This window comes from Podarcis cretensis, assembly GCF_951804945.1.
Source record: "Podarcis cretensis genome assembly, chromosome: 16".
Taxonomy (NCBI): Eukaryota; Metazoa; Chordata; class Lepidosauria; order Squamata; family Lacertidae; genus Podarcis; species Podarcis cretensis.
Window position 1 is genome coordinate 16,930,669 of NC_137186.1, and position 18,402 is coordinate 16,949,070.

General features: G+C 51.4%; 2 protein-coding genes across 2 annotated transcripts; both read right to left on the reverse strand.

The window, feature by feature from the left end:
• Positions 1-3,340: 3,340 nt before the first annotated feature.
• Positions 3,341-12,944, reverse strand: SNX15 (sorting nexin 15). The gene is made up of 8 exons (XM_079956980.1): positions 12,737-12,944; positions 11,402-11,437; positions 10,732-10,852; positions 9,694-9,809; positions 9,042-9,285; positions 5,553-5,717; positions 4,373-4,633; positions 3,341-3,661 (listed from the first exon to the last, which is right to left on the reverse strand). Exons 1-8 carry the CDS (start codon positions 12,833-12,835, stop codon positions 3,555-3,557), a joined length of 1,149 nt encoding a protein of 382 aa, XP_079813106.1. The 5' UTR covers positions 12,836-12,944; the 3' UTR covers positions 3,341-3,554.
• Positions 12,945-14,301: 1,357 nt separating this feature from the next.
• Positions 14,302-18,222, reverse strand: ARL2 (ARF like GTPase 2). The gene is made up of 5 exons (XM_079957140.1): positions 18,063-18,222; positions 17,335-17,445; positions 17,008-17,170; positions 15,419-15,499; positions 14,302-14,748 (listed from the first exon to the last, which is right to left on the reverse strand). Exons 1-5 carry the CDS (start codon positions 18,125-18,127, stop codon positions 14,614-14,616), a joined length of 555 nt encoding a protein of 184 aa, XP_079813266.1. The 5' UTR covers positions 18,128-18,222; the 3' UTR covers positions 14,302-14,613.
• Positions 18,223-18,402: the final 180 nt, after the last annotated feature.

The following is an 18,402-nucleotide window of genomic DNA, read 5'->3' on the forward strand; positions in this document are numbered from 1 at the left end:
AAACTGTGGAACTCCCTTCCACAGGAGGCAGTGATGACCACCAGCTTGGATGGCTTTAAAAGGGAATTGGACAAATTCATAGAGGAGGAGGAGGAGGCTGCTACAAGCCATGATGTCTATTACCCTGCCTCCTGGGAGGCAGCAATGCTTCTGAATACCAGTTGCTGGAAACCACAGGAGGGGAGAATTGCTCTTGAACTCATGTCCTGCTTGTGGGTTTCCCAATGGAGGCACCTGGCTGGCCACTGTGAGAACAGGATGCTGGACTAGATGGGCCCTCTTCGGCCTGATTCAGCAGGCTCTTACTCCATTCCTTAGGAGAAAATGCTTTTAATGCGTAACTCCCAGGGATTGCTAAAAGGAAGCTGCTGCAGCGTGAAAACCCAACCTGCCAGGGGGAGGGGCAGAGCGGAGGAGGCAGGTGAGCAGGGATTGGGTAGAGCAAGTGAGCTCCCTGCTGGCTATGTGAAAAGTGAGATGCTTCCACAGCTGGTCTTCTCCATCCTCCAGACATCACCAGAGTTCAGGGATGCATCCCAGCCAAGAAATGAAACGTTGGAGCAGGGCTTAGGGATAACCTTGAGGGTTAGATTGGGGCCTGGAGGGTCACTTTTGACTCCTGAGCTATTTGTAGGCCCTGGGGAGTTTGGCTTGAGAACTCATGGAGCACCAAGGAACATCACGAGTGCCTGAGAAATTAAAACAGCTTTTAAAAATGGTGACTGTGTGTTTTGCTTCCCTGTCCCCCATCCCCTGCTTCCGTTGACTGCTGGCCGTGAGAGGGGACACCCCCACCACCTGCCGTGCCCCATGCTTCTTTGGCCTGAAACAACTCTCCCGTTTTCGAAGCCCGGCAGCTGAGAATTATCTGCACTCTTCCCTAAATCGTGTTCTTTATTATTACAGTGGTACCTCAGGTTACAGACGCTTCAGGTTACAGACTCCGCTAACCCAGAAATAGTGCTTCAGGTTAAGAACTTTGCTTCAGGATAAGAACAGAAATCGGGCTTTGGTGGCGCGGCATCAGCAGGAGGCCCCATTAGCTAAAGTGGTGCTTCCGGTTAAGAACAGTTTCAGGTTAAGAACGGACCTCCAGAACGAATTAAGTACTTAACCTGAGGTACCACTGTATTGTGTTTATACTCCACCTTTTCCTCCAAGGAGCTCATCAAGATGGCATACATGGTTCTCCCCTTCCTCATTTAATCCCCACAACAACCCTGTGAGGGAGGTTTGGCTGAGAGGCAGTGAGCTGAGTGACTGAGTGGAGGATTTGAACCCTAGTCTCCCAGGTCCTGGTCTGACCCTCTTTAACCACAACACCACCGCCACCACTGGCTCTTGTGGGGGGGGGGATAGCTGTGTGTATGTTTTCAGGGGCGGGCAGTACCTGCTGGCTGGGGCTGATGGGAGTTGTAGTCTGAGGACATCTGGGGGAAGATAACAGGCTGCCCTAGCGCATGCCCCCCACCCCGCCATCATATGTGTGCCAGATTTGAGGTGTGCCAGAAAGGAAGCACCCTAAGTACAGTCTGGAATGAGTTAAATCACTGGAGCATCACTCTAGTGACGCAGAAGGCCTATCAAGCCTTCTGCCTTGAAACTGAGAAGAAGGAAACGTCAGTTTGGCCTGTGTTTTTGTGGCCTCCCTCTCCCCCGCCCCCAGCCAGCTCCTGCAGGGTTGGACCCAAAGATGAATGCAGACCTCAGGGCAAAAAGATCAGCCCCCCGCCCTTATCTAGCCTTCCCGTTGTCAAATGCAGGAACCCTACCAAATTCCAGGTTCCCTACCATGGGACAAGAGCCCAGCATGGTGTGTTTGGGTGGGCAGGGGGAGTCCCAAAGCCTCGCAACACTTCTCTCCCACCCCCGAAATAACCCTTCTTCGGTATGTGAAGAGGTGGGGAAAAACTGCCTCCTAATATTTTAAAAGAGCTATAATTTATAGAGCATTTTTCACTCGATATGTCTGAAATTTGGAAGAGGGAATTTTATAATGTGATGCCAGGGAGAATTACTGGAAGAACTACCTCTTGGCTTGGATTAAGCAGATCCGTCCTTTCGATAGGTTAATTGCTGCTCTCTTCTTGAACATTTGTAAGAAATAGCTTACCGTAAAGGTACTTTAAGGATGTGACCCTCTGCACATTTTGACTTTGGAGTCTACTGATGAACTCTGTGGACCTTGTTTCTGAGTAAACACGGATCCTATCAGTCTCTGTTGCCCCTCTTACCTACAGATTGTTACTGTTGTTAATTACTGTGATTAATGTTAACATGTATGGCCCACTCTTCACTAGCAAGTCCCAGGGCAGGTTACAAGCGGAAATTCTGAATTAAAAACAGTTAAAACAGATGGCAATTGCAGGAGCAGGCTGGGCCCTGGAACACAAGGGCCCCTTCCCCCAATTTCAGCTATGCATTTTACAAAATGCAGAATAGTTAAAATGCACTTTTTCCTCTCTTGCATTAAAGTTCCTTAGGTGGGAAGAGAACCAAAAGCTGACCGAGTTCCTGGGCAGATTCAGGCTTCAGGACAGATTAAAAAAAAGAACTTACTCATGCAGCACATATCTGATATAAAGGAGGCAGTGATGGCTACCAACTTGGATGGCTTTAAAAGAAGATGAGACAGATTCATGGAGGAAAAGGCTATTGATGGCTACTAGCCAGGATGGCTCTGTTCTGGCTCCGGGAGAAGAGAGGGCTCTGGTGCTCAAGTCCTGCTTGTAGGTTTCCTCAAAGAAAACCACCCGTGCAGGTAATAGCTTATAAATCACTGCAATAAGATTTGTTCCAATCACATTGTTTGCGATAAAAACCAATTGTTTGGGCATCAGTGGGGAGGCTTGGTCAGTTCCCGACAGAAAAAGGATGCATAATTGAAAAAGCAAACGATGTGAAACAGATAAATACCGGAAATCTCTATAATTTATTGGAGAAGCGAGTTTTGTACAGGGTGAGTCTTTTAAAAGAGGCCCTGTGGAACATGTGTACTCTGTATCCACAGGGCCTCTTTTAAAGGACTCTCCCTGTGAAAATGACAAGGAAAAGTTTTATTCATTGAGAAGCAAGTTTTAAAATGTGGAAAGCTCCTGAGGGATCAAATTTTGTTGGAACAAATCTTATTGCTGTAATTTATAAGCTGCTGCCTGCATGGGTTGTTTTCTCTTTTCCCCCAAACTGACACATGCAGTTCCTGAGTTTGATGGAGGTTTCCTAGAAGAGGCACCAGGTTGGCCACTCTGAGAAAAGAATGATGGACAAGGGAGGCCCTTGGCCTGATCCAGCAGGTTCTACGGTCGTCCAGGCGCAGTGGGAATAAACCAAGACACACGGGTGGAAAGGAGATTTACAAACATGTATTTTTTTACAGTGCGGCCTGAGTTCCCAACAAAAGTGAGGCAGGGTTCGGGTGAAGTCAGGGGGCTGGATCTGTTCTGGGCAGCTTATGCCAGAGTGAGGCTGTGGGTCAGCGAGGAAGCAAATGGCCATTCTGCTCGCAAGCTGACGCACGGTCACTGCGGGTGGAGTGCGGGGTTTGGAAGCCCCACTCACAGCTGCAGATGCTTCAGGTGCAGCTGGAAGATTTCCTCGGCCCTCTGGAGGTACTCTGCTGTCTTCTTCTTCACTGCCTCCCTGCGAGCTGCGTCAGGGTCCCCTGAAAGAAGGGAGGAGCAGGTCTTTGCTGATGGCTACAACCCTCCTGGCAACAAAAGGGTGGGAGGGCAGTGGCTTAGCAGTTAGAGCAATCTGCCTTGCATGCAGAAGGCCCAAAGCCCAACAAAGACGAGTAACAGGACAGATGAAATTAAGTACGCGGTTAAACCTCTGGAACTCATGCCTTTAGCAGGCAGTGATGGCTAGGGCTGGGCGACATCTGGTTTTCATCATCGCGATATATCACTGGCTAAGCATCGCAATATACCAATATATCACGATGTCTGAAATAAGGTTGGAGCTATGTAGAGGCATTGGGTGTTTTTACCGCATTGTGATATTTGCATCGCGTGCCCACACGTGATTCACGATAAATTGGCAGGTCAAAAATTATGAAACCATTCTCTCCCCCCCCCCCCCATTTTTGAGGTTTCTTCTTGCAGTCAACCAGTATATAAATCTTTTGAAATAAATAAATAAAGGAGATTAAAGTGAGGGGGGCAGGATCCACTCAGAGACCTTGAAAAGGCAAAGTTTACAGCCACGTTTACTTGGAAGCAAGCTTCAGCAAGTTGAAACGGGCTAACTTCCTAGAAGCCACATGGACTTGTGGCTCTGACTCTCGGAGACCAATTCCCAGGCCCTCCACATGGGGAGGTGCCCAGGGGAGGGGAGCTGGAATATAGTTTGGGGACCAGGCATCGCCCGTTACCTTGCAGTCCCTGCAGCAAGAGGTCAACACCGCTGCGGTAGCCACAGAAAGCCGCCTTGTAATCCTTGGCAGCTTCACTCTCCAAGGCCTGCCTGATGCGCTCTGTGGCCAACGGCAGGTAACTGCCTGGGTCCGATGCAGCAGCTCCTTCCTGGGCTACCTGGCCCGCTCCTGCGCTGGGGGCAGAAAGCGCTGGTCCATGTCCTGAGGCAGCGAGAGCGGCCAGCTCTTCCTCGTGGGAGAGGCTGGCTGCACCGGGGTCTGGACAGAACAAAGAAAAATGTTATTTATCTATTAACTTACAAAAATATTTGCACACCACTGCAGTTTTTTAAACAAAGTAAAAATTACAACAGCTTATGGCAGTAAAAACAACCGTACAATGAAACTATTAAAAAGTTAAAAACAGACCTCAGTGAACCATTGCAGAACGATGCCCTTTTAATTGCCTACACAGATATGGCAGAATAGAAAAGTCTCCAGCAGGCATTTAAAAGTTGGCACAAAAGGCGCCTGCTGAATCTGTAGGGGCAGAGAGTTCCACAGGACCAGGCCAACAACACTGAAGGCTTCAGGTTCTTCTTGTTGTCAAATGAGCCTTGGCAGCTCTGGGAATGACCAGCGACATTCCTGCAGATGACCTCAGTGGTCAAAGTGAAATACCCTGGCCCAAAGTTGTTTTGTAAATTAATAAAAGGGCCTTGAACCTGGCTCAGCTGTTTTAACAAGGCTGTCACATGTTCTTGGTCAGATGCTCCCATCAGCAGTCTAGTTGCTGCATTCTGCACCAGCTGGAGCGTTTGAACTAGGCCCAAGGGCAGCCCCACACAAAGCACATTGCAGTAGTCCAGCTTCACAGACTACAGTGGTCAGGCTATCCCTGACCAGGAACGGCCATAGCTAGCAAACCAAGGAGGAGGATTTGGCCCCTAAGATGTAACCAGGAGTACCCTGCAAGCCATATGCTTGCTTCATCCAGAATACTTTCCACTGCCAAGCATTGTGGCAACAGTACAGAAAAACTAAAAGTAAAATCCCAACAATGCAATTCAGCTTGCTGTTCATCTTCCTGGAACCGGTCAGTGTTCAGAAGTGGGGAGGGACCCTGCAACTTGGCTACCTATATCCTACATGGTCCAGGGCCCCCCCTCCCCGCCACTTGGCGTTTGAGCCCACCTACCTTCCTTTGAGAAGGGATCAAACAGGGCTAACTCCTGGAGCGACAAGGGGCAGCGGGAGGGCGACCCCAGACCCTTCTCGCCTTCCTCCTCCTCTTCGTCGCCGCCAAAGGCAAAGAGAGCATCCAAGGCCTCGTCGTCACACTTCTCGGGCGAGGAGGGCCTTCCTGTGGAGGGGACACTGATCAGTGCAAGACATCGATAAGCCCCAACCCAGAAAACGCCTAGAGCAGGGGTCAGCAAACGTTTTCAGCAGGGGGCCGGTCCCCTGTCCCTCAGACCTTGTGGGGGGCTGGATTATATATATATATTTTAAAAAAACCAATTCCTATGCTCCACAAATAACCCAGAGATGCATTTTAAATAAAAGGACACATTCTACTCATGTAAAAACACACTGATTCCTGATTTAGAAGGTGATTGGGCCGGATCCAGGCCCCGGGCCTTAGTTTGCCTACCCATGGCCTAGAGCAGGGGTCTGCAACCCGCGGCTCTGGAGCCGCATGTGGCTCTTTTACACCTTTGCCGCGGCTCCGGGGCGGATACTAGCGAGGGGAGGAAGCGCATTGTGCGCCCCGACACTCCCCACTGTGGCGGGCGCTGTACTGGCTGTGAAGTCGCATGGGGGTGGTGCGTGCGTTAGTCACGCACCGTCCCGACGTCACCTTCCCGCCCGCTGTCAGATCGGAGGGCAGCGGCGCGCATGCTTTAAATGTCGCAATGGTTTTGAGGCTCCCAGGTTTTTTTTCTTCGGAAACGGGTCCAAGTGGCTCTTTTTGTCTTAAAGGTTGCCGACCCCTGGCCTAGAGTGACAAGGCTTTGCAATGGCCCAATCAGCACTCAGACTCAAATGGGCCACAGAGATGGTCCTGGCCAGACTGGCGGAAGGAAAGGTGCACTCTGGACGTGCGCAGGGCCTTTAGGATCTTCCACAGGTGCACAGAGAAAGTGCGCCAGTCAGAGGTCAGATTGTTTCCCCTCCTATCCAGTTCCAAGAGGCACAAGCCCGCCCCCCCCCCCCCGCGTCATTGTAACCACTCACCTTCATGAGTCCTTACAAGCTAAGCCTTAGCAGAGGCTTCCTTTGGCAGGTGAACACCATAAAAGGTACAGCCTGCAGAGGCTCACATCCAATCTGGAAACTGCTGAGATAATTCCCATATCGGCTGCATTACAGCAGTCCAGGCAGGAGGTCACTAGAGTGTGGACAGCTGGGGCCAGGATGTCCTGATCTAGGACTGGCCACAAATCTGGCTCAGCTGGGTATCGTCAGGGAATGGACTCAAGAGGGCGAGATGGATCATTCCCCCCCACCCCCTTTATGACGCTGCAGGAGAAGAGGGCTGTAGCATTGATTTATAGCAGGGGTTTGAGGAAAGTCACAGCTCAGATGAACAGAAGAGTTGGGAAGGGCTAGAAGAAGGGGGGTGGGAATTGTGGCAGGGCAGCCAGGTGACGCGTTGTCATCGGAGGGTATTTCTGATTTCCCTTCTCCCAGAACTCGTCAGGGTTCGTTAAGAGTGCAGGAACAAAGGAATCAAAGACGTTTGACCACAAGTGGACACCGTAAAGGGAGATGCTGTTGCTAGGGAGGAGGGAGGAGGAGCCCAGTTTGGAGCAACAGCATTGTTAAGGCCTGCTGCGTTCTTTTGTCTCTCACTACAGTGGTACCATGGGATGCGGGTGGCCTAGGACTTGCTGATCAGAAGGTTGGCGGTTCGAATCCCTGCAATGGGGTGAGCTCCCGTTGCTCGGTCCCTGCTCCTCCCAACCTAGCAGTTCGAAAGCGCATCAAAGTGCAAGTAGATAAATAGGTACCACTCCGCCGGGAAGGTAAACGGCGTTTCCGTGCGCTGCTCTGGTTTGCCAGAAGTGGCTTAGTCATGCTGGCCACATGACCCAGAAGCTGTACGCCAGCTCCCTTGGCTAATAAAGCAAGATGAGCGCCGCAACTCCAGAGTCGGTCACGACTGGACCTAATGGTCAAGGGTCCCTTTAACTTTTTACAGTGGTACCTGGGGTTAAGTACTTAATTCGTTCCGGAGGTCCGTTCTTAACCTGAAACTGTACTTAACCTGAAGCATCACTTTAGCTAAGGGGCCTCCTGCTGCTGCCACGCCGCCGGAGCACAATTTCTGTTCTCATCCTGAAGCAAATTTCTTAACCCGAGGTACTATTTCTGGATTAGCGGAGTCTGTAACCTGAAGCGTATGTAACCCGAGGTACCACTGTATTATGATTGAATAAAATCATTAAAAAGGACTCTACCTTGTTCCTTCTGCCCTTGCTGCAACAGGGGGAGGAATAGCTTTTCCGAAGCCTTGACAGGTATAGACGCTCCTGGTTGCAAAAGCCACTTGGGAGTCCAGGGACAATTTGGAATCTAGGAGTATCCCCCGGGTGACCAACCTGGCCCTTCAGGGGGAGTACAACCCCTTCCAGGAAATACTCCTAATTCCTGGACACCGGAACAGCCCAGCCATGACGTTTCTATCCTTACAGGTTTCAGCCTTGGTTTATTGGTCCCCATCACGGCCAGCAGACACCTGCCCAGCCTCTCCTCCTTCTGATGGTATGGAGAGATACAGGTGTTTGCCACCAGCATACCTGCTCCCAATCCCCAGGTGACAGCTCCCAAGGGTTTCATACAGGTGTTAAATAGTGTGGGAGACAGGCCATGGAGTTGGGTCACCCTCTCCTACTTTCTGGCAGTGGCCCTATAGGTAGGGACAGAACCTCTATGCAAGGCAGCACCCTCCATCTCCCACCTGCCCAGGTCACTCCAGAAGGACACCAGTGTGAGCCAGTGTGGTGTAGTGGTTAAGAGCGGTAGATTCGTAATCTGGGGAACTGGGTTCGCGTCTCCGCTCCTCCACATGCAGCTGCTGGGTGACCTTGGGCCAGTCACACTTCTTTGAAGTCTCTCAGCCCCACTCACCTCACAGAGTGTTTGTTGTGGGGGAGGAAGGGAAAGGAGAATGTTAGCTGCTGTGAGACTCCTTCGGGTAGTGATAAAGTGGGATATCAAATCCAAACCAGTGGTGTCAAAAGCCACTGAGAGGTCAAGGAGGACCACCAGGGCCACACGTCCCCTGCCTTCCTTACGTTAAAAATCTTATTCAAATCTCCAGCCAGACCCACTTTTGCCACCGTTGAAATGTGGCCCCTGGAAGGTTGTGGCCCTCAGGCTGTTAATAGGTTCAGCTGTTTTAAATCCACTAGCACCCCATCATTGCAAGGGCTCCCACTGCTCCCTCTACGGGTGAGGAGAGGGAGAAGGAACAGGAAAAGAAGAAGAAATGTCTCCTAGTTGTCCTACCCATCTCTTCTCTCCAAAAATACCCTTATCATGGTCTCTGTTCAAGTAAGGAAAAAAATTAAATACCGCGCCTGAGCATGTGCGGATTGCCTTTCTCTCCATGAGGAAAACAAAACGCAAACCAGATCCACAACTTGTCTCGTTTTATGCCCGAAGCTCTAGAAGGCTGTACCTTCCTCCTCCGTTCGGGGCTGCAGGGCACCACACTCCTCGCTCGCTGCCTCCGGAGCAACATCAGGGTTCTGCTGCTCCAAATCCAGGCCCCCCTGTTTGGAGTCCAGGAGCACCTGCTCATCCACAGATCCCAGAGCATCCTCCGCTGGCTCCACTCCTTCCGAGGATGGCGGCACTGGGATCAGAGGGGGAGGCAGAGAGGGCAGGTCGCGGGTCTCCAGAGGTCTCCTCCCCTCCCCACTCTGCAAGACAGAAGCAGCAGAGAGTGAGTCCAAATGTCGGCCGGGCGGGGGAGACGTTGGTTCCTTTATTTGAGGATCGGGGCAAAACTTCAGGCAAGGACCCAGTGCCACTTTTGCAACCAAGGAGGGACCCAGGGACACAACTCCAAAGATGGCTTTAGCATTTTTGGAGTGGTAGTGGCAGTGGGCAGGGAGACCACTTGTAAATTGCTGTGGGGGAGGTGGGGGGGTTTCTTGGTGGGCCCATTAACTATGTGTTTCCTTATTCACACAGCACAGAGTTAAACTACGGAACTCCCTCCCACAGGAAGCAGGGATGGCCACTAACCTGAAGCACCTTTGGAGAAAAAGGTGGGATATAAATAAATAGATGCAATAAATAAATAAAACCTGCCCGGCCAAAAATACCCGAAAGAACTCCTTCAGCTGAGGGCTGTTGTTCAAGGCTGGAATGTCCACAGTGAAGCGTAGCATGACCTCAGCCGCTTTCCGCCGCTCCTCAATCACCTCAGGCTCAAATCGGCCTGCAAAGAAGAGGAACAGATTCAAATCATGTGTGTGAGGGGATCAGAACACACACACACACACACACACACACACCCCTCTGCTCTCATGTACCAACGACAACGACCCTGAAGCAATGCACAAGAGGCCTCCGTTTTTCTGGCCTAGCAAAAAATCACCAGAACCTAAAACTTTCAGCTGCAGACCCTCAAAAATGGAATCTGGTGGGGCTGAACGATGGGAGATTTGGGGCAGACAAAATTAGGCACACCTTCACGTAGTTTAGCTGTGGAATTTGCTACCACAAGGTATTGTGACCCCCCCCCCCCAATTTAAATGGTTTTTAAAAGCAGATTGCTGGGAATCATAAGTTCAGGTCCTAGACTGGGGCAACCCAGTCAGAAGGGTAAAGTACAAGTTATTATTATTATCCTCATCATTATTATATTAGCCTCTGGAGCAGCAGGAAGAAAGCTTCCATGTTACAGCCGTTTAGCCACCTTCAAATATCTGAAGGGCTGGCACATGGAAAATGGAGCAAGTTTGTTTTCTGCTTCTCCAGAGCGGAGGACCTGAACCAATGGATTAAAATGGCAAGAAAAAAGGAGACCCCGGCTAAATTAAACATTAGGAAGAACTTTCCAAGGGTAGGAGCTGTTTTGACAGTGGAACGGACGGTGGTAAGTTCTCCTTCAATGGAGGTTTTTAAAGTGAGGCCAGGCAGCCATTTGTCAGAGATTCTTTAGCTGGGATTCCTGCATTGCAGGGGGTTGGACAAGATGACACCGGGGGGGCGGGGGGGGCGGTGTCCCTTCCAATTCCATGTTTCACTCAGCTCCTGCTCAGGGGCTTCCTGTGGGGATGGGATATCAGATCAGATGTGCCCCCCCTTTCGGCTCGACCCAGCAGCTGCCCATCTCCCACCCAGCCGGAGACCCTCACCAAAGACGTGAGCCTTGGGGAAGGGGGGGAAATCCTCCAGTCGACGGAAGAGGTTGCGATGTGTGTACGCCAGGTCCCCATGCAGCTTCTTGAAGTCACTGTACCGTTTCCAGACCACAATCTGTAGGAAGGAAGAGGCATGGGGACCGTGCTTGGAGTGCCCTCTCTCCTGTGGACGATCTACGAAGCTGCCTCAGAGTCAGACCAATGGCCCACCTACTGCAGCTGAATACTGCCTATGTCAGTAGTTCCCAAACATTATGGGTCCCACAAATTCCTCCCTGGTGCTCGCTTCCATCTGAAAGCACTGCTCAGAATAGCACTTTGCATGACCCACTGAGGACAAAATCCCAAACGGCAACCATTAATTCACATTTGTTCGAAATCCAGTTAAACACCACTTTTGTTTAATTAACTCAACAGAACTTAGGAACCCCTGACCCAGTCATGCCAGATTATAAAAGTCTGGGAGATATGTGCACCACCAGCACTCCGGCCTCCTAGCATCACCCTAGGTAATCCCATTGCCCCCGGGTACCACCTGCTTTGTGAAACTTTGTCTTGAGCTCCTTGGAGGCATGACAGGGCAGAAACAAAATGGGTAACATTTCTGAAGCGGCTGGCAAGGCCCACACTCCCACCCCACCTGGGTCACCCAGCAAGGACCTACCTCCTTGACATCTTCTGGGTTCACCTTTGAGACAAACTGGAAAGGGGACAAAAAGTGAGATTTTGAGCATGAGCAAGGGATTTGCAGCCAGCAAGGGGTACGTGTGTGTGTGTGTGTGTGTGTGTGTGTGTTGGAGGGGGCACGTTCTTTTCCTCCTGCACCAAGGAAGGTGGGGTATCCCTGGGGCATCTTCCTTGGGGTGGAGTGTGAACTGCGATCTCTATGTGCTCCAGAAAACTGCCAGAAAATATTTTTAAAAGATAAACCAACCAGGCATATATGGAAGAAAAAGCTTCGCTGAAGATCTGTTTCACACACCTATTGGGAGTTCTTTGAGAGGGACAACAAGCATCTCGATTCATCTGTATTTGACAAAGTGTATTTGGGACTTTTGAAAAGCTTCTGATAAGGTACCTCACCAAAGACTCCTGAGTAAGCTTAGCAGTCAAGGAATAAGAGGCTAGAATCCTGCTTGCAGGTTTCTCTCTGGGGCAACTGGTTGGCCACTGTGAGAACAGGATGCTGGCCAAATGGGCCTGCCGTGGCCTGACCAGAAAGCTCTTCTCAGGTTCTCCCAACAGACTCCCCCTACTCCCAACAGACTCCCCCTACTCCCTGTTTTAGGGGCCCCTGGTATCCAAAGATCTCTGCCATTCCTGAGACACAGCTGAACCCCCAAGGGCGGAGCAGAGAGCAGGGTGTGGGCACAAATGCCAGAGCTGAGGCCCACTCTGAGCCAGAAGGCGGTCCTTATTATTTCCAGGTTAAGGAGAGAGGATGGGAGCTGTTATCCTACCGGGATGTACTCAAGAGTTCAATGAAACTTACAGGGATGCATGCAGGATTGCAGCCATGTAGCCTGCAATAGTGCTACCTTATACCAAGTCAGACCAACTCAGTACTGCCGACGCTGACTGGCAGCAGCAGCTGTTTGGGATTTCAGGCCAGCAGGCAGGGCTCTCTCCCAGACCTACCTGGAGGTGCTCCTGCAGCTCGAACTTGGGATGCTCTGCTTGCAAGGCGGCCGCTTTTTCACCGCGCTACGGCCCTTCCTGTGTGTCTACTCAGACGTAAGCCCCACTGAGCTCAGTTGGGTTTACTTCCAGGTAAAAGCAAGAGGGGAGAACCAGAAGCCCTCTGCAAGGAGAGCAAGCCCACCCTAAGCTGGAAGCCACCGCCCCTTTGCCCGAGCCTGCTCTGAGCTTGCACTCTGCACATGCACAGAGGCTCGACGTCCAGCGAACAGGTGCAGCGGATTCAAATCCCTCCAGGTGAGCATCTAGACGGCTCCCCAGGTACGGGGTCTCCCCCTCCCTGCAGCAGTCCCTTCCTCACCTTGGCAGTCACTTTGTACTCGGTGTAGCCCTTGGGGTGGCTGCGGTGCTCGGTCACCGTGTAGTGCCGCTGGTACTCCTCCTTCACCCGGCGGGACATCCTGCCGCCCCTCCGGGCGCTGCGGCCCCTTTAAATCCAGGACCGCCGGGCTGGGCGGCTCCTGCCCTCCTTTCCCTCTGGCGCCCGGACTCCCCCCGTAGTGCGCATGCGCGGCCTATTGGCCGCTCCCATTGCCTAATACTCCAGGGACGAGGGAGCGTCTTCCAAGTGCAAGCCCGGACAGCACGCGTCAGGGCTCCTCTGCAAAGTGCCCGACGCGCATTGCGTCCTGCTGCAAGACTAAGGGAGCAGAATAGGGTGGGGCTCACTGGGCCTGCAGAGTTTATGCTGGACACGTTTTGCATAGTAAGCCTGGAGTGGGCAGTCAATCCGGCGAGAAGAAAGCTCCATCTGTCTTTCCAAGGGGACCATGTTTGCAGGAGGCTGAGGCGCCTGAGGTTTAAGGAGGACCAGCTTAAGTTGCTTCTTTAATGAGAAATAGAGGAGCAGGGATTTTTTTCCTGCAAAAATTTGAATATTAAAAATACTTTTTCTTCTTCTTAGACAAATAGTATCATCAATGAAATATGAGCTAGCAGAGGTGTGTGGGTCCCCCCTCTATTCTTTCCTTTGCATTTTTTGTCATTCCCCTGGATTTCCAAACCATCCCTCCCTCTCTTCTCACATTCATCTCCCTTGTTCCTGCCCTGTCATTTACTCTCTTATTTTTATTTACTTGCTATTTAACAAAATGTCATATACCACTCATAGTAAACCTCTCTAAACAGTATACAATAAATATTAAAATTATCAATAATAGTAGTTTAATACACTTAAAAATAATCAAAAGCAACATGTCAGCATCTAGATATCTGGATTGGCCCCTAAAATAGGGAGTAGGGTGTGGGCAAAGGTGAGAGAATCTGAGATAGGCTTGCCTAAATTAAAACGTTTTCAGCCTGCACCCAAAAGGATGACAGTGAAGACGCTTACTTGCCTGATGTCCGTAGGCAGGAAAATGTAAGCTGCCGCACTAAGTCTGATAGTTTGCAATCATTTTTGCTGTTGCTGTTGTTAGAAAATGTTCCAGGGTGCAGCAGTGCTTTCAGGTTGAGGGGGAAAACTCACAAGTCTTTGGCAACCATAGGGTGAAAAGGCAGCTTACTGCTACTAGTACTAATCTACTCTTGCTCTGCCTGACATCTTTGTGGAGGTAAAATTATGCATTTGTTTTTTAGTATTTGGGGGAAATATTTAAGGTTCCTCACAGGGTTGTTGCACAGGTTAAATGAGTTTGGGGAGAACCGTGCATTTGCCACCTTGAGCTTCTTGGATAATAAATTAATAATAATGAACGTCTGGTGACCCGTGAGAAGACAACCTTGGCAGTTAGATTTCCTCCAGAACAAGCCCAAGGAGATCTCCTTACCCACACAAGGCAGAGGAATCCCCAGCCATCCATGCTGGGACAAAGACAACCAGCCAGGCTGCTCCAGGGCCTAGGAACCCATCCAGTGTGCCAGTCCTGAGAGCCACAACAACAGCTTTATTGGCATGTTCTTAATATGACACGATCCCGTACAGAGAACTGGGGTGTTGGGGAGACCCCGAACATACACCTTCATTGTCCTTCCGCAGGCGGGGCCTGGCTCATGGCCTAGGACAGAAACAAGAGGGGCGCCCCACGCTTGCCCAACACAGCTGAGCAGCTTTCTTGATGAGGGCCGCGCCCAGGAAAGGCCCTTAAAACGCCCAGCAGGGGAAAACAGTTCCAAGTTATGAAGCCACGCAAAGCAGGTGAGCTGGAGGTGTTTGCGCCCGTTTCCCCCTTCCTCCTCTCAGTCCGCGGTGAATATCCGGCTGGATATATCGTCCAGCAGCCAATCGATACCCACAAGCAGGTTCTCACCAGTGTAGGCGCTGCAGCCTTGAATGCACCAGTGGTGGCTGTGGATGCTGTCGAGGTCGAGAGCCTGGAAAGAGGCAGAAAGATTGGGGGGGTGAGGGCCACGCATCTGGCGAGCTCAAGGGGAAAGCCTGCAAGTGGGCCTTGAAACCAGGCTCACCTGAAGAGGTGGTGGGTAGCACCCAGAAAGGCTACAGGCCGGGCAGGACAGCCTTTGTAAAGCAGGCTCCTTCCAGATGTTTGGGACTACAACTCCCATCAGCCCTGCGCTGGCTAGGGCTGATGTGCTTCCCGACTTCTCCAATTCCAAAAAATCCAGACGTCCGTAATTTTAAGCATTCTTGACTCATCATGGCTCCTTTTACTCTCTTATTTTAAAAGGCACAATTTGTGTGGATGAAAATTGTGTTGTGTCCATGCTATGGTCGTCTAGACCAGGCATCCCCAACCTGCGGCCCTCCAGATGTTTTGGCCTACAACTCCCATGATCCCTAGCTAACAGGACCAGTGGTCAGGGATGATGGGAACTGTAGTCCAAAACATCTGGAGGGCCGAAGGTTGGGGATGCCTGGTCTAGATAATGCTATGCCATATCCAATGTTTATGGTCTGCTGGCCAAATAAACTGAGCTGAAATTAACTTCCTCAAAGCCATGTGAGAAACCCTGCTGTCCTTGGTTTGCCTGGTACCCAAAGCCGCCCCATCTGCTCACTAGCCAGGACTGCAATGATCCTCACCTCCTGGATGGCGCTGGAGCTCAGGGCCCCAGGCAGGTCCTGCTTGTTGGCAAAGATGAGCAAGGTGGCCCCCGCCAGGCGCTGTTGAGACAGAAACAAAGACGTGACCTAGGAAGGAGGGAGGCTTATCCCAAGTCGTCCAATTGGTCCACCAAGCTCAGAATGGTCCACACTTGCTGGCAGAGGCTCTCCAGGGTCCTTCTTGGAGATGCCAGTGGGAAACAAACCTGGGGCTTTCTGCGTACAAAGCAAGTGCTCTGCCACTGACCTATGACCCTAAAAACAAACTAAGATTCTAGTCCTCGTGGTACCGGGATCTTCTGCAAGCAGAGTGTGCATTGCCTACCATGGGCTATGGTCCTCGTGATTCTGAATAAAGGGATGATTTAAAGAGGGACACAGGAAGGGGCTTTACTCCAAGTCAGGCCAATGGGCCAGCTAGCCAGTATCGTCTACTCTATGCCAGCCATTTTCGACTACAACTCCCAGTGATCACTGGGGCTGATGGGAGGGCTTGGGGAAGATTGGCCCACCATGACAGGAAGTGGGCAGTGCTTTTTTCTGGGGGGACGCAGGGGTACGCAAAATCCTAAACATTTTGTGAATCTTAAGTTTGGCCTCATTGAGGGGCCATATTTCAATATGAGTAGGAAAATGAGAGTACCCCTAAACATTTTTTAAGGGGAAAAAAGCACTGGAAGTGGGTCTCCAGAGTTTTACTGTTATTATTTTATTAATCACCTTTCATTAGGGCTGGGCGAAATACCGTCCAAAACCGGTTTGAAGTTCATATCGTCATATTGGGTTTCAGAACTTTTGACCTGGCGATATATCACGAATCATGATATGTGTGTGTGTTCTGCAAAAAACACAATGTGGGGAAAACTGCGAAGCCAGCCAATGCTTCTCCATAGCTCCATCCTTATTTCAGACATTGTGATATATTGGTAGTATCCCAATGTTTAGCTGGTTATATATTGTGATGTTGAAAACCAGGTATCACCCAGACCTACCCTTTACCGTAAAATTCCTGAGCAGGTCGCAACATTAAAACGCAACCTTAAATACAATTTAAAGCAGACTGCAAACGTAAGAAAAAAGTGTATCCTAAAAATATACACCTCAGGTGTCAAAGGCCAGAGTAAAGAAATGTGTCTTCGGCATTCTCCAAAGCTGTATAATGAAGGTGGCAGGTGCACCTCTGTGGGGAGGGAGTTCCACAGCTTAGGGGCTGCCACAAAGAAGGCCCTCCTCCAGGCTGCCACCCCCAACTGAGGCTCTGGGGGTTGAGCAGCTACCAATGGGACCCCCCTCTGCCAATATCAGCACCCGAGAGGGTCTGTGGGGAAGGAGGCAACCTTTCAGATATTTGGGGCCTAATAACAACTTAGGCACCTTGAATCAGACCCAGTAACAAACAGGCATTTTAAGCAGGGGTTTCCACCTGGAGACTGAAGCTCTTGCATGCCAAGCAAGTGTCCTACCACCGAGTGTCAAATCCCCCTGCCCGGTTAACCCTTGCAGCGCCAAGGCCAGGCAGAGCACAAGGTCCACTCTGTCCTCTGCTCCCAGCCCCCCTGGGCTCCTACCTCCTCCACCAGAAGGCTCTGGAGTTCCCTCTTGCAGTCATCTAGGCGCTGGCGGTCAGCGCTGTCCACCACCCAAATGAGGCCATCGGTGCTCTCAAAGTAGTTCCGCCAATAGGAGCGCAGGGATTTCTGCCCCCCAACGTCCCAGATGTTCAGCTTGAACCTGCAAAGAGGAGACCAACAGGCAGGTGACAAAGGGGTGGAGGAAATGGGGGGGGGCAGCAATGAAGGAGAAAGGGAGGGAGGAATGCAGAGAGGAGCCCCTTCCTCCTGTCACAGCAGCCCCCTGGCAGCTATGGGGAAAGGGGACGGGATGGAGCTCCTCACCCGCGGTGCTCCAAGGTCTTGATGTTGAAGCCCAGCGTGGGAGAGATGGTGTCAATCTCATCCCCATTGAACTTCTTCAGGATCGTAGTCTTTCCGGCATTGTCCAGGCCCCTGACATAGGGAGGCGAGTTAAAGGGACACAATTGCAAGAGAGGAGGAGGCGGCAGCCTGCTGCACTCACTCCCTCAATTCCCTTCAGGTTTCTTCAGGGAACCTCAAAGCAAGGGCAAAGCCTGCTGCTCAGTGGCAGACAGAGTGTGCTTTGCATGCAAAACACCCCAGGTTTAGTCCTTGCTGGCACCTCCAGGTAGGGCCTGGAACTCTAGAGAGCCGCTGCTGCCAGCCAGTGTAGGCAATACTGAGATAGATGTGCCAATGGTCTGACTGGGTATAACGCAGCTTCCCGTGTTCCTATGCAGTCTGCTAGGAAACTGCTGGCTCTCGCCATATACCCTGCGGGATGCGTGGACGCGCGGGTTCGGCTTGCACGGGTTGCTCTGAGAGGCAAAGGCACTCTGCACACGCACAGAGGCGCCCTCTGCCACTTAGGTTCAGAAGACCCTGAGGATGCAGCTTAGAAATGCTGCCCGGTCCCCAGCCCTGGCCCTGCTCGACGCCTCGGAGCAAAAGGAGGTGGAGGAGGAACGCGAAGCCCCGCGTGGACCCTCGCCCGGCCCCGCCACCCCTTCCCCTTCCCCTTCGCCCCTCTTCCCCGCGCGGAAGGATACAGCATCAGCAGCCGCAGCTCCCGCTCCTTCTGCTTCATCTTCTTCAGGATGCTGAGCAGCCCCATCTCCCTCTCGCGCCGGCGGAAGGAGCCGCCCCGCCCACGCAGGAATGCCGGGGGCTTTTGGGACCAAAGAGGTACAAACAGAAAAGAGGCTTTTGTCCAATTCGGGCTTCCGACCGCCGCTCTATCAAGACCTCCATATGCGGGGCATCCTAGAGGGGTCTTCTCCCAACCATCTCCTTTCTTTTTTAATCTATTGGAATAAGGAATATTGCAACAAGGAAGCACAGCTGTAGAGGTTTGAATGGTAAAGTCGGGAGGAACCCAAGGAGTCATCT

Bases quoted from the DNA above. Each gene is read 5' to 3' on its own strand.
- SNX15 (XM_079956980.1), bottom strand. From the start codon at position 12,835: ATGTCCCGCCGGGTGAAGGAGGAGTACCAGCGGCACTACACGGTGACC. The intron at 10,853-11,401 runs GTAGGTCCTTGC...TCCTTCCTACAG, and splicing joins ACCCAGAAGATGTCAAGGAG to ATTGTGGTCTGGAAACGGTA. The intron at 3,662-4,372 runs GTAACGGGCGAT...CCCTTCTTTCAG, and splicing joins CTTGCTGCAGGGACTGCAAG to GGGACCCTGACGCAGCTCGC.
- ARL2 (XM_079957140.1), bottom strand. From the start codon at position 18,127: ATGGGGCTGCTCAGCATCCTGAAGAAGATGAAGCAGAAGGAGCGGGAG. The intron at 17,446-18,062 runs GTATCCTTCCGC...TCCCTATGTCAG, and splicing joins GAGCTGCGGCTGCTGATGCT to GGGCCTGGACAATGCCGGAA. The intron at 17,171-17,334 runs GTGAGGAGCTCC...TCCTCTTTGCAG, and splicing joins AAGACCTTGGAGCACCGCGG to GTTCAAGCTGAACATCTGGG.